The 13,901-nt window shown below is 37.7% G+C and overlaps 1 protein-coding gene across 1 annotated transcript in view; it reads right to left on the reverse strand.

The window, feature by feature from the left end:
• LOC150092819 (12S rRNA N(4)-cytidine methyltransferase METTL15) overlaps nucleotides 1–13,901 on the reverse strand; it is an 86,707-nt gene that overhangs the window by 6,460 nt on the left and 66,346 nt on the right. Inside the window, exon 4 of the mRNA XM_090414641.1 lies at nucleotides 9,020–9,211. Within this exon, the coding sequence (XP_090270767.1) occupies nucleotides 9,020–9,211 (192 nt within the window). The remainder of the gene's footprint in view (nucleotides 1–9,019; nucleotides 9,212–13,901) is intronic.

Here is a 13,901-nt window from a genome sequence, read left to right on the forward strand (position 1 = left end):
AAAACACTGTTTGTCACAATACGCGAGACTAAAACATCATGGTGTACTTAAACAAAATTATAGCAGCAACACAAAGACTAGAGTCCTGATTTTGGTGCCCTCTATCTGGAAAAAAAAAAAAAAAAAACACTATCATATATTACTAGAGTCCTAGAAAAGTGCTAGTTTTTTCTTAATATGACTGTCTCCCAGATCTTTGGCAAGTTAATACAGCCATATTTCTTGAGATTTGGAGTGTGTTTTAGGGCTTCTGTCGCCTCTAAGAACAATTTCTCTGATTTATATGGGTTTCTGTGTAGTACTTTTGTGTTTTTCCAGTTGATCCTGTGTGCAGGGGTATCCAGAGCATGGTCTGCTAGGCCCGACTTCCCATAATGATATTTCCGGATGTATCGTTTATGTTCGCTGATGCGGATATTCACAGTTCTTCCTGTTTGACCGTAGTAGGCTTGATTGCATGAGCAGGGTACTTGGTAGACTCGTGGATGTGATAAAGGAGGAATGCTGTTCTTGGATGAGCGGATGAGGGTGGCTAATTTGCTACATGGTCTGAATGTAGTGCATAGTTTATGTTTATGGAGAATTCTTGAGATCTTTTCGGATGTGCCTTTAATGTAAGGGATGGTGACTGTTTTGTTGTAGTTCTCTGTGGTGAATGGTGGGAGGGGTTTCTTAGGAGTGTTTAGTATTTTGTTTATTTTTTGTGGATTGTAGCCGTTGGCCAAGAAGGTGTGGCGTAAGTGAGTCAGTTCAGCAGTAAGAGCCTTGTCATTTGAACAGATTGCTCTCGCTCTATGGGTTAGCGTTTTTAATATGCCATATTGTTGAGAAAGATGATGGTGTGATTGTTTGTGTAAGTATCTGCCTGTATGTGTGGGTTTTCTGAAAATGATAAGGAACCATCTGGGAGACGTGTGATGAGTGTATCCAGGAAGGGCAGACAGTTGTTGGCTTCCAGTTCCACAGTAAAGTGGATTTTTGGATGTTGTCTATTTAAATGTGCTAAGAATGTTTTCAATGTCTCAGGGCCATGTGGCCAAATAGCAAGCACATCATCAGCATAGCCAAAGTGTTGGTTTGAGAGTGGCTGTATTGATTGCTTGTTTTTCCAGGTGTTCTATGTAAAAGTTGGCTGGGGGGGGAGAGAAAGGGGGGAGCACATGGCTGTCCCATCAATTTGTTTGTATATTTTCCCTTTCCATGTGAAATATCCTGCATGTATTGTGAATTTGAATAGTTCAAATATATCAGGGGGGAAGTGTGACTTCAGTAGATTGAGGGTTTCTATTAGTGGTACATTTGTGAATAGTGAAGTGATGTCAAAGCTTACTATTAAGTCTGAGCTTTTTAGGGTGAGGTTTTGTAAGATGCTTTTTAGGTGTGCTGAATTTTTGACAAAGGAGGGAGAATTGTTAGTGAGAGTGGCTAGTAGCTTCGCTAAATGTCTAGCTAGTTTGTATGTGGGACTATTTATACTGTCCACAATTGGGCGTAGGGGTGTGCCTGGTTTGTGAATTTTTGGTGATCCATAGATCCTCGGTGTTTTAACATGGAAGGGTTTGAGTTTGTTAAATGTGTCTTTGGGCCAGGAAGTGACTTTTTTTAATAATTTTCGTGCCTCATTCTTTTGTGTGTTGGTGGGATTGCGATGTTGACTGATCTTGTAATAGTGTGTGCATTTTGTTTTCATATTCAGTTTTGTCCATCACCACGGTTGCATTTTCTTTGTCTGCTTTTGTTATGGTAATCTGGCTGTTGTTGTGTAGCTCTTTTATAGCAATGAATTCCTTATGTGGGATATTATTTTTTTGGAGGCTTGGACTTGATTAGGATGTTGGCCACATCTAAACGTATGTTGTTAGCTATTGTTGGAGGGTCGTATATTCCTCGTTCGATGGACGGCATTATTTCGGCTTTTGGAACTTGCTTGAGAGTTATGGCAAAGTTGTGCCCTCGACTTAAAGCAGTCGTGGCTTCTTTGCTTAAGGTGAGTGACGATAGATTCACGACGACGAGGTCTTGTTGTAGATTTTCGAACTTCTTTTGGTGCCGGTTTTTGACTCTGTCGAATTCTTTTTTTGCCGTTGCGTCAGTGATGTTCTCTAAGGTCTGCCAAAGTTCCGTATTTAGAATATTATGCAGTGATTCTCGTAATGCGCTGATGGTTGTATTTGCTTGTGCTAATTCCCGGCGAGTGGTGTTAATTTGTTCGCGTAAAAGTGCTACACTCACTCGTTTATAGATGCGTTGGGCTTTGGCCGAGTGGAACTTGTTTTTGATTTTAAAACAGTTCGGTATTAATTTTGTGTCTCGGCACCTCTTTAAGAAGGCTAACCTGTTTAGTTGCCCCGCCAATTTCAACTTCCACTTACCATATCGTTGTGTCTTGCGTACGATATCGTCTCCGTGAAGAATCCTTGAACGTGTGGACAGACTTATGTGTTCGTCGAACATGTTGTTTATTATTTTAACGGTATAATAGAACACAGAAACTAAGTAAACCGAGACTTAATAGTAAGCTTTGACATCACTTCACTATTCACAAATGTACCACTAATAGAAACCCTCAATCTACTGAAGCCACACTTCCCCCCTGATATATTTGAACTATTCAAATTCACAATACATGCAGGATATTTCACATGGAAAGGGAAAATATACAAACAAATTGATGGGACAGCCATGGGCTCCCCCTCCCTTCCCCCCTCAGCCAACTTTTACATAGAACACTTGGAAAAACAAGCAATCAATACAGCCACTCTCAAACCAATACTTTGGCTACGCTATGTTGATGATGTGCTGGCTATTTGGCCACGTGGCCCTGAGACATTGAAAACATTCTTAGCACATTTAAATAGCCAACATACAAAAATCCACTTTACTATGGAACTGGAAGCCAACAACTGTCTGCCCTTCCTGGATACACTCATCACACGTCTCCCAGATGGTTCTTTATCATTTTCAGTTTTTAGAAAACCCACACATACAGGCAGATACTTACACAAACTATCATCCTTCTCAACAATATCGCATATTAAAAATGCTAACCCATAGAGCAAGAGCAATCTGTTCCAATGACAAGGCTCTTACTCCTGAACTGACTCACTTACGCCACACCTTCTTGGCCAACGGCTACAATCCACATAAAATAAACAAAATACTAAACACTCCTAAGAAACCCCTCCCACCATCCACCACAGAGAACTACAACAAAACAGTCACCATCCCTTACATTAAAGGCACATCCGAAAAGATTTCAAGAATTCTCAATAAACATAAACTACACACTACATTCAGACCATGTAGCAAATTAGCCACCCTCATCCGCCCACCCAAGAACAGCATTCCTCCTTTATCACATCCAGGAGTCTACCAAGTACCCTGCTCATGCAATCAAGCCTACTACGGTCAAACAGGAAGAACTGTGAATATCCGCATCAGCGAACATAAACGATACGTCCGGAAATATCATTATGGGAAGTCGGGCCTAGCAGACCATGCTCTGGATACCTCTGCACACAGGATCAACTGGAAAAACACAAAAGTACTACACAGAAACCCATATAAATCAGAGAGATTGTTCTTAGAGGCGAAAGAAGCCCTAAAACACACTCCAAATCTCAACAAATATGGCTGTATTAACTTGCTGAAGATCTGGGAGACAGTCATATTAAGAAAAAACTAGCACTTTTCTTAGGACTCTAGTAATATATGATAGCGTGTTTTTTTTTTTTTTTTTTCCCAGATAGAGGGTGCCAAAATCAGGACTCTAGACTTTGTGTTGCTGCTACAATTTTGTTTAAGTACACCGTGTTGTTTTAGTCTCGCGTATTGTTGTGACAAACAGTGTTTTTGTGCTCTGAAGATGCTGGTTATAATACCAGCGAAATATCAGCATCAAGTTAATAAATTAATTATTTACTTAGTTTCTGTGTTCTATTATACCGTTAAAATAATAAACAACATGTTCGACGAACACATAAGTCTGTCCACACGTTTAATGTATATTTCTAGGTTTATTGTCATAAAAAAAGAGAGAGAGAAGATAGGTATTGCTACTGGAATATTTGTAGGATAACTGGCCAGCAAAGAAAACATCTGGATAACATGAAAAAGCAATATAAATTGCTATGTAAGGGAACTGAAACATAAGATCTCCCAAGCAATTTCCATACATCATGCAAGATCAATCTCAAATTCATATTAATGGTTCCAATGTGCGAATAAGTAACTTCTCTAGATTCTTTAAAATTATATAAACTTCTAAACCACGACACATCCATGGTGTAATTCAGAAGTTTGTCATTTTAAAGAATCTAGTAAAATGATTTGCTTGTATGAAATCCTTAAGGCCTGAATTTTTCTAAATCCCCCCCCCCCAAAAAAAAAAAGATTTATAATACAAGATTTGAGTGTTTTCTATTGTATCCTTTTTTTTCCTTCAGCCCCACACATGAAAGAAGAAAGGAATTTATGTTTCTTGAAAATCTCAGGATTGTAATAATTGGGGAAAACTGTTCAAAGAGCAGAAGGATGAGAAGTTGGTTCACTAAGTTTGGAGCTGAATTTTGTGCGTATTGACCAGTAGCTGTTGTGTTTGTACCTGATTAGAGAAAAGTGGTGGGGATGGTAGTGGCTAATTCAGTATAGCAGCATCCATAGTAATAATAGAAGAGACATGATGCAACTGAAGGGAGTCTTAGGAGTTGAGCAAGTACTGTTTGGGAAAAAAAAGAAAGGCTGTGGAGCTGTGTTTGCGCCAGGATAAGTTGCATGAGGAAATTGATCTTTATTGGTGAGTATATTATCAAAAGCGAGGAAGAATGATGCATGGTCTTTCTTCTGGGAAATGAGAGAGGAATCTGTTTTATTGGCATTAGAATTCACCAGGTTATCCTCACTTCACTTGAGCAAGGAGATTAAAGAAGTGTTTAAAACATTAATTATCCGAGTAGTACTACAATATTCTGAGAATGAAAAGGAGGAGTGGAGAGTATTATTATCAGTAAAGTAGCAGTGGATGTTAGAGAGAGATCACTAATGTATAGGAGAAAGAGCATAGGCACAGAGTCCTGGGTACACCAGCACTGACTGAAATTCTAATGAAAGGAAACTATCCATGTTTACCACAAAGGACTAAGTTTTAGTACATATTTTTTTTTTAATTGCATTGACCAGAATTTTTTAGACTGTTTATCATGGTTGCAAGGTTGAGAAAAGGGGGAAAAACTTGCCTGGGATAGTGCTTCCTGAAGGCTGCTTATACTCTACTCTCTCCAGGATTATTTGCATTTGATCAGTAAGCCTCAAAGCGTTATTAGCAGGTTGAGGGCTGGCCTCCAGATAATAACAGCTTTAATGCTGTCAAAATTTTTTTTTTTTTCCCCACTTAGTTATAAATTAAATTAAAAACATCAAGAAATTATATTCTTGTTTAATCCTTTATCCAAGTGTAAGCACACATACTAAGGCTATATACAAGCAGCATAGTTCTTAAGAAACTTCACATGTAAAGTTTCACTCTTGCAGTACTCTTGATCTCTTAACAATTTCTCCTTTCAGATACCACCACATAGATTACCTCTCCTTTCGCAAAGTAGCTTTATTTCAATTACCCCAAACTTATTCCTTTAGCACTATGACCTTATTATTACTTCCATTCCTCTGACCCAAATGCTCTTAGTCCTGGAAATTATCTACCCAAAATTTTCATCCAAGTTCCAACCCCTGGTTGAATCAGGGGTTGGAACTTGTAGCAAACGACTTTTTTTTAAAATAAAAAAAAACTTGCTGCAGGTGTCTTGCTTCAAGAACCCTAGTTTCATACTCGGCCTGAAGCATGTGATAAATGCAAATCTAGATCTCACCCCATATAAGACAACAGATGGAAGCCATGCCTTCTGGTCCATTGCAACTTCTGCTCACCTGCACTGTCAGCTCTCTTGACCCAATGGTACCACCAGTGGTGAGCTATAAGGGGCTCGTGCGAGCCCTTTGTTAAATTTTTCTAAAATTTGCGAGTCACTTGTTCTTCTTGCTTACTTTTATATTTTTTCAAAAAAAAAAAAAAAATTTTTTTTTTTTTTGAAACATATTCAGCGACAAACTCATACAGTAACCTAACAAAAATTAGTCTATTTGGCAGTGTATAGATTATTTGCACACAATCAACTGTTTCCAGTTGATTGTGTGCAAATATTTCATGTTTAGATCATGAAATATTTGTTTAAAAATGATAGCCTTTAGAGGTTGATTGTCCTCTCATACTTTTTGCATGGTTTTTTGTTTTGCTCGACGATACGAGCCCTTTGTTAAAATTTTCATAGCTCACCACTGGGTACCACTGTTATACATGCACTCAAACCAGGATGCATACTGTGGTTTTTTGATAAAAAGACATGAGAAGAATACTAAACTTGGACACACAAAACTCTTCTGGTACTGATTGCACCTCCCCAAATGAGCTCACACCTGTTCTGTATCATCTATACTTAGCTATCACTTATCCCAAAGTATGGAAGCAATCATCCAGCCTATTCCAAAAAGAGTAGACAGAAGTCTGCTATCAAACTGCTGAATTGCCATCATCTCAATCCTGTCTAAAATAATGGAGTCACAAACAGTCAACTTCTCCACTACCTAGAGGTCCACCAGTTGATCAGCAAACACAGTATGGATGACCTGCCACAAACAGCCTTCCTCATCAAGTGTTCCAACAACTACAAACTGCAACTCTTAAAGCAAAATATCAACTTATTTCTGAATCCTCATCTGCACCCCCACATGGCACTGAGATTCTTCTACTTCTTATGTACGTGATCGATATAAAACATTAAAAAAACACTACCTTCTCTAATGCCTCGAAAAATTCTTGCACTTCTTTCTTACAAGAACCGTCTGTGAAACCACAGGGACAAATAAGTCTCACTGTCCAATTCCCATTTTGATATTTGCCCGCATCACTCTGGTTGGTAGTGCTTGCCATTCAAGCATATTCTCATGTTTAGTATTGAATACTATAGCTACTCTTTTCTTCCTTTCCTTAATCACCATTATTTCAATATAACATCTATTTGTGATTGAGAAGAATATCACCAGCTTTTGTCTTCTTCTGCTGACATTGAGTTTGAATTTGTTCGAGGAGTGACTTTTCCCTAATTTCATATTGAAAACAGCAGGGAACCTTGTAAAACTTGGCAGTCCTCAGCCAGCACTAAATCCCATCATGCCATTTTATTAAAATTAAGTTTAAGCCAATAACAATGAGAATTGGACGTTCAGAATTCGTGAGTGGTTCTCCATATTTTCCTTAAAAGGCTATGTGGAAGGTGCAGCATAACTCATCACTCTGTAACCCAGCTTTCCAAGCTACCACATCTCACTGTACATGCTCTTTTGCACCTCGGTTCTGAATGTTTTTTTTTGTGCAGATTCGTGTTATAGTTGATGCCTTGAATGGCAGTTTTTACATATTATCCTTCATAGCACCCTACAGTCACATTTAGCAAGTGTGGTGGGTCATCCACTGTAGGTGGCACTTGCAGTTGTCTCCTTCTGCTTCCATCTCAGTATGGAGTATTGATTGTTGGTCTTGGATGGCTCAATTTGCAAAACAGATGGGCCTGTAACACTGCATTCTCTCACAATGCTTCTTTCACACTCTTGCAGCCATTTTACCTGGAGCATCATATTCCTCCAATTTATACTTATCCCCATTGGGGTGTCCATCATCTTCTTTCCAAGCAGTGTCTACTTAAAGTGACACCGTATTTATATAAATTTTATCAATTAATTGTATTGTTATATATTTAGTTTATTAAGAAAAATGGGTAACTGGACAATGATACTTTTTTTTTTCTCTCTCTCTCTATGGTCTCACAGAAGATTTGGGAGAATTTCTTGGTTCATTAATAAAAGAAAAAAAAAGATGATCATTGTTAGTGATCCATACAGCAGAGAAAAAAATGAATAACAAACACACAACAAAAACTTGTTATTGAACATCACTACAATCAGGCAGTTTTAGAAACAGTTCAAATTGCAAATGAAAAGGAACAAATCCTATTGTGGCACTTTCTAGTCCTGGAGAGTAATTGCGAAACATCTTAATTTTTATACTTTCTTCTCCTCGCCCTTGGGTTTTATGTCCCTACAAGATCCACTATCTTCACCACAATTCCATCTTTACTACCTAGTTAACTCTCACTATTAGCCATATTGAAGTTTCTTTAGAATAGCTAATAGAGCTTAGCATTATGTTGTATACTGTGCTTGACAAAGATAGTACATCTATCTCTGTCAAGCATAATATACAACACAATGAAATGTAAATCCCGCAACTACCAACACAGAAATCACAAAAGTAAAGGCTCAAACAAACAGTTACTGGGTCCATTCTAGTAGACCTGAAAGCCAAGCACATAGCCTAGAACAGCAGAACAGTCAACTTTGCTGCTGCCAGGAACACTATAATTCTATAACCTCCAGAACCCATACTAAAATGTAACAAGACTAATTGATGTCCTTGATATCGCAATACTGCAAAATATTGCACACTAATACAGTTTTAAGTGTGATGAATGAGCTTATCTCTGATCATAACTGGGTTATATTGAAAGAAGCTTATGAGAAGCTGATTCATCATCCCAATCTCAACAAGAATGATGGATTAGGGAAGACCCATCTGCAACCTATATATATATATAGCATTCAGGTATAGAAGAACAAGATGGCAGAGCCTAAAGGTAATTAGTAGCAACTGATGTAGTTCCAATTTTAATAAAATAAAATTTACTCTTTCCCCCTTTTTCTTTCTTTCACCATATGTTAGGCTAGTATAAATGGTTAACAAAGTAGTTATGCTATAGCTTACTTAAGTATTGTGATATAGCTTGCGTTTTATTTCGTATAACGAGTTATTTTAAGTAAAGTAATTGCTGTAACATATTTTTTACACAATGAATATAAGCAGAAGTGTTTTCTAATGGAAAAATATGCCAAATTCCAATTAAAAACTTACCTCTTTCCATCCATTCTCATATCTAACGGACCATTTCTGCTGAGGGAAAAGCCACGGTTAGCTTCATCGATTTGCATAGAAGAAAAGCCAACATCAAATAAAATACCATCAATTGAACCGCTTTTAACTCCATGCTTTGTAAGAAGATTATTCAGTTCACTAAAGCGACCAAGAAGAGGGACAACTTGATTGCTAATGGGAAGAAAAATGATTCGTGTTAACTAGAGGTGTCCATTACTATCAATCATCAGATAGATCATATTTGTCAACTAACAACAGTGAGAAATCAGGTCATTCAATTCCAGATTGATAAAATCCATGTAGTTTTCTCATATTTTCTCATACAGAACAAAATAATAAATTCTATTATTTTTCTATCCTTTGCAATTGTATCGTGTTTCCTTCCTGGTCAAAATGGCCATCATGTTAGATGGCTTCCCATCTGAAAATTACCTGAAATCTCTTGCACAGTTTTGCTGTTGACAGTAAACTCTATTCCTCTTCATTTCAACAATGCCATTATCCCCCAAGTTGTGTTTGCAATCTTTGTTATATGATCCCTAAACTTCCACAATATCTAGCAAAATCTCACCAATATAATCTCATCACACCTAAGTGTATAACTTTACCTTTACTAAACTTGAACTGACGGCCATTTTCACATGCCCACATTTCCAGCATATTTAAATCATCCTGCAAGTGCTTTATGTCAGTTTACCCCTGATTACCCTCTGCATTATCGACAAACTGTTGTATGTCACCAGTTCAAAAATCAAACAATGAACCAGGGACTAATTGCCTTAAATTTTGCAGACACACCCATACACCATTTTTTTTTTTAAATATCAGTTAGCCATCTTCTTATCCATACTAATGGTTTATAATCCAATCATATATCCTTGGCAAAGTTCAGAAGTATCGTATCCATTCCCCTTGTCTAACTGAACCATAACATTATTAGGGTTGTTACAAAGTATACATTCTCTGTCAACCCATTTCTGTATGCCAGCTCTTATCGATTTTTTTTTTTCTTTCCAAGATCTTTATCATTATCCCAGAGATACTGACAAGCCTATACTGCACATCAGTCTTTGCACCATCCTTATGCAATGGAATGACCATACATTCTTTCCACTATTGTGGAATCTTCTCTGTGCTGAGCTTCAAATTATATAACAGGGATGGCCACATGCAGCTCCCTCCACATGTCATTTCACACTCTACCAAGAAAAAATAAACAAAAAGAGACCACAAAAAAAGAGAGAGAGAAAAACAGGGTTAAAAAAATTACTGCTATAAAAAACTTTAATTCGAAACACATTAAGTTTCAAATTAAAGTAAAATTGTTCAAAGTAAGCATGAAATTTACTTTGAACAATTCGAATAATTTTTAAGTCGAAACACAACAATTTTAGTTACTTATTTAATAGTAGAAGCCTTCCTTGTGTCCATTTTCTTAGTAAGCTCCTTAAAATTAGGTGTATAATTAGTTAAGGCAGTTCTTATAAATGTTCATTTAAAACAGATCTATATTTAGATATAATCAATTTAAGAGTCGAATCTAGCGCTTCAAAAGAGTATGTGGTCCCAAAAATGGAGATAATTTTTCTGACACATTGCTTAAGTGTTGGATACCATTGGTCCAGAACTTGCATCCAAAACTAATTAACGAACATCCACTTTGCTTCACTAGCTTCAGTCCTTCGTCCTCTTGAAGTTCCCAAAGCTCTAGTTCTGCAGCTGCGACGTCCACTACAATTTGTTTTGAAATAGGGCAACCACACTCAAGCACATTTGTGAGGAAAGGATTTTGCTAAACGAACGTTGGCTTAAGTTCTTGAAGGTAGCAAAATCGATTTGTTAGTTCTTCGGCCAGATCATTTAATTTGCTAACATAAGATTTCGTTCTTAATTTCACTTTTGGCAAATTTGTTAGTAATTTCTTCAGACAAATAAAGTGATTGAAAGTTTTATTTTCCAAGTCTCTCTGGAAAAGTTGCAGTTTGCTTTGGAAGCTTAGCATGGTCTGTGTGAGATCGGTTATTAGTTTTTCTTTCCCTTGAAGTGAAATGTTTAATATCTGTAGATCTGGAAAACATTGGAGAAAAATGCCATATAGAAATTTTCCCTCATCTCGAAGTGTCTTCGAGATGAGGGAAAATTTCTCTTTCTCTCTAAGAATCTGTTTGACTGGGTTTATCAACAAAAAAAAAACTTGTTAACTGAGAGACACCTTACTAAGCAAAAACCATGATACATCATTAGGAATCTCGTCACAATTCAACTCATTGAGAAAGCTTTTGAATTGTCAGTGTGTTTTAGCATTTAACGAATAAAATTGACAATTCTTAGAACTACTTCCATTACGTGTTCAAATTTAAAACACTTGGCAACTAAATGTTCCCTGTGAATAATGTAATGTACAGGTAGGAAAGCAGGATACGATTCATCATTCTTAAAGAGCCTTATGAGCCCTTTAGTTTTATCCCTCATAGTTAGAGCACCATTGGTTGCAATGCTAACGATTTTTTACACTAAAATAAAACCAGCCTTGGTGGTAACCGAAGCCTCTTTAGTAAACATAGACATCAATTTATTCTGACCATGGAGTTGTTCTTTAAAGTTTAATTCTCCTCAGATCAGAGCCAAGAGGAAATTTTTTACTAAAATTACTCTGATGAATGTTATAATGATGCTTGAAATTGCTGGCTTTGAATTGCGTACGTGTTATTTGGCATGTGGCACACATTGGTTTACTTTGTCGTTTCACAAAAAGGAAACTATTCTTCCCAGCCTGGCCTAAAACTTCTATGTTCCTCTTCATATTTTCGTTTTTAAGCACTTGAAAAAGAGTTCAATGATAACAAGCACTGTCAATGGATTCACGCAACAATATGCTGAACGATACCAATAGATGAGCGCCGGAAGTGTAACTAACATGTTGTGGTGGGCAGGCATAGCGTCTGCATCCCCATCTCTCCATGCTCACACTCACTTACTCCTGTACCATCACATCATTCAAAGGTTGTGGCTCTTCTAAGTCTTACCAAAATTATTTTGGTTCCAAAAAGACGTGTAGTTGGCCACCTCTGTTATACAACCATGTCATTGAGTGAAGAAGTAGTATTGAGCTCCATGTTGCATACATCATGTTGACAGTTCTTAACAAAATATGCATTCAGTAGTTGAACAATCTTTTCTGCATACCATCTGCATTAAACAGTGTTATTCTCCCACATTCATTCTTTCTTTTACTCAACATAGTGATACAATTCTTTTTGGTTATTGTTACCTTGCAGTATTCTTACTCTCTACAATACTTGTAACTCTTCTGGCCTGTGCCTTAAAATGTTATGCTTTTGCACACAGTATTCCTTTCACTTTGTCATATAAAGCAGTTGAAGAAACAACTCAGCTTACTACAGGTAACTTGGATTAAGAACCTCAACTTCATAAAGACTAATAGCAGATAACTTGTCCTCTTGTCCAAATGGAAGCTGTGCCTTCTGGTATCTTGCAAAAGCAATCAGACAACTTCTGCTCACTAGTGCTTTCACCTCTCTGTCTACATGGTGCCACTGTTACAGCACCCAAAGCAAAAAGCTGATCTCCTGGCATCACTTAACTCTTGCAGATGACAAAGGCAAATCGCCTTCTTCCATGCCAGCAACTGAGAAACATATGACTCTGATAGCATCTCTCCTGTTGTACTAAAACACTGTGCTCCAGAGCTAATACCTGTCCACTATTATCTCTTTTATCTTCCATACTCAGCCAGCACCTATCTTCTAGAAGCAAGCATATATCCAACCCATTCCCAAAATCCTCTCCATAAGAATGGAGAAAGTTATAATCGACTTCTTCACTACCTGAAAGCTCACCAGTTAGTGAGCAACAACCAGTATGGATTCCACCAATTGAGATCCATGGCTGAACTCTTGGCCTACATCAACCACTCGAGATCTGCCATGGAAATGTACTGACATATCCAGCACTTTCGACTGTGTTTAGCATCAAGGTCTGCTTTGCAAATTGCCTTCCTTCAGTATATATGCCATTCTCTGGTCGTTCACGTGCCATGGTAGATTTTAAGGCAAAGCTTAAAGAGAGGGTAGGAATGTACAAATGTAGGAAAAACACTGTGCTCCAGAGCTAATACCTGTCCACTATTATCTCTTTTATCTTCCATACTCAGCCAGCACCTATCTTCTAGAAGCAAGCATATATCCAACCCATTCCCAAAATCCTCTCCATAAGAATGGAGAAAGTTATAATCGACTTCTTCACTACCTGAAAGCTCACCAGTTAGTGAGCAACAACCAGTATGGATTCCACCAATTGAGATCCATGGCTGAACTCTTGGCCTACATCAACCACTCGAGATCTGCCATGGAAATGTACTGACATATCCAGCACTTTCGACTGTGTTTAGCATCAAGGTCTGCTTTGCAAATTGCCTTCCTTCAGTATATATGCCATTCTCTGGTCGTTCACGTGCCATGGTAGATTTTAAGGCAAAGCTTAAAGAGAGGGTAGGAATGTACAAATGTAGGAGCGTCTTAGGACTCTGTTGTGGCTGTATCCAGCAGTATTCTGATCTCAGGTCTTTTCCAACCGGAAAAGACCTGAGATCAGATTCATCATGAGGTGAGGAAACCCCTACATTTTCTATTGAAGGTGAGTTAGTCCAGTTCATTAGATATGATTTTGCTACATGCATTTGGCAAAGTCCATTGGGCAACAGCCCAATGGACTTTGCCAAATGCATGTAGCAAAATCTACCTGTCAACTTGCAGTTGACAGGTAGATTTTGGTATGGAGTGACTTCCCACTATGGGGTTGTAGAATTACGAGTGCCAAGTAATAAAAATAATAATTTTCA

The sequence above is a fragment of the Typopeltis vanoorti genome, chromosome 25, assembly GCF_054136105.1.
Source record: "Typopeltis vanoorti isolate ZY-2024b chromosome 25, IOZ_Tvanoo_1.0, whole genome shotgun sequence".
NCBI lineage: Eukaryota > Metazoa > Arthropoda > Arachnida > Uropygi > Thelyphonidae > Typopeltis > Typopeltis vanoorti.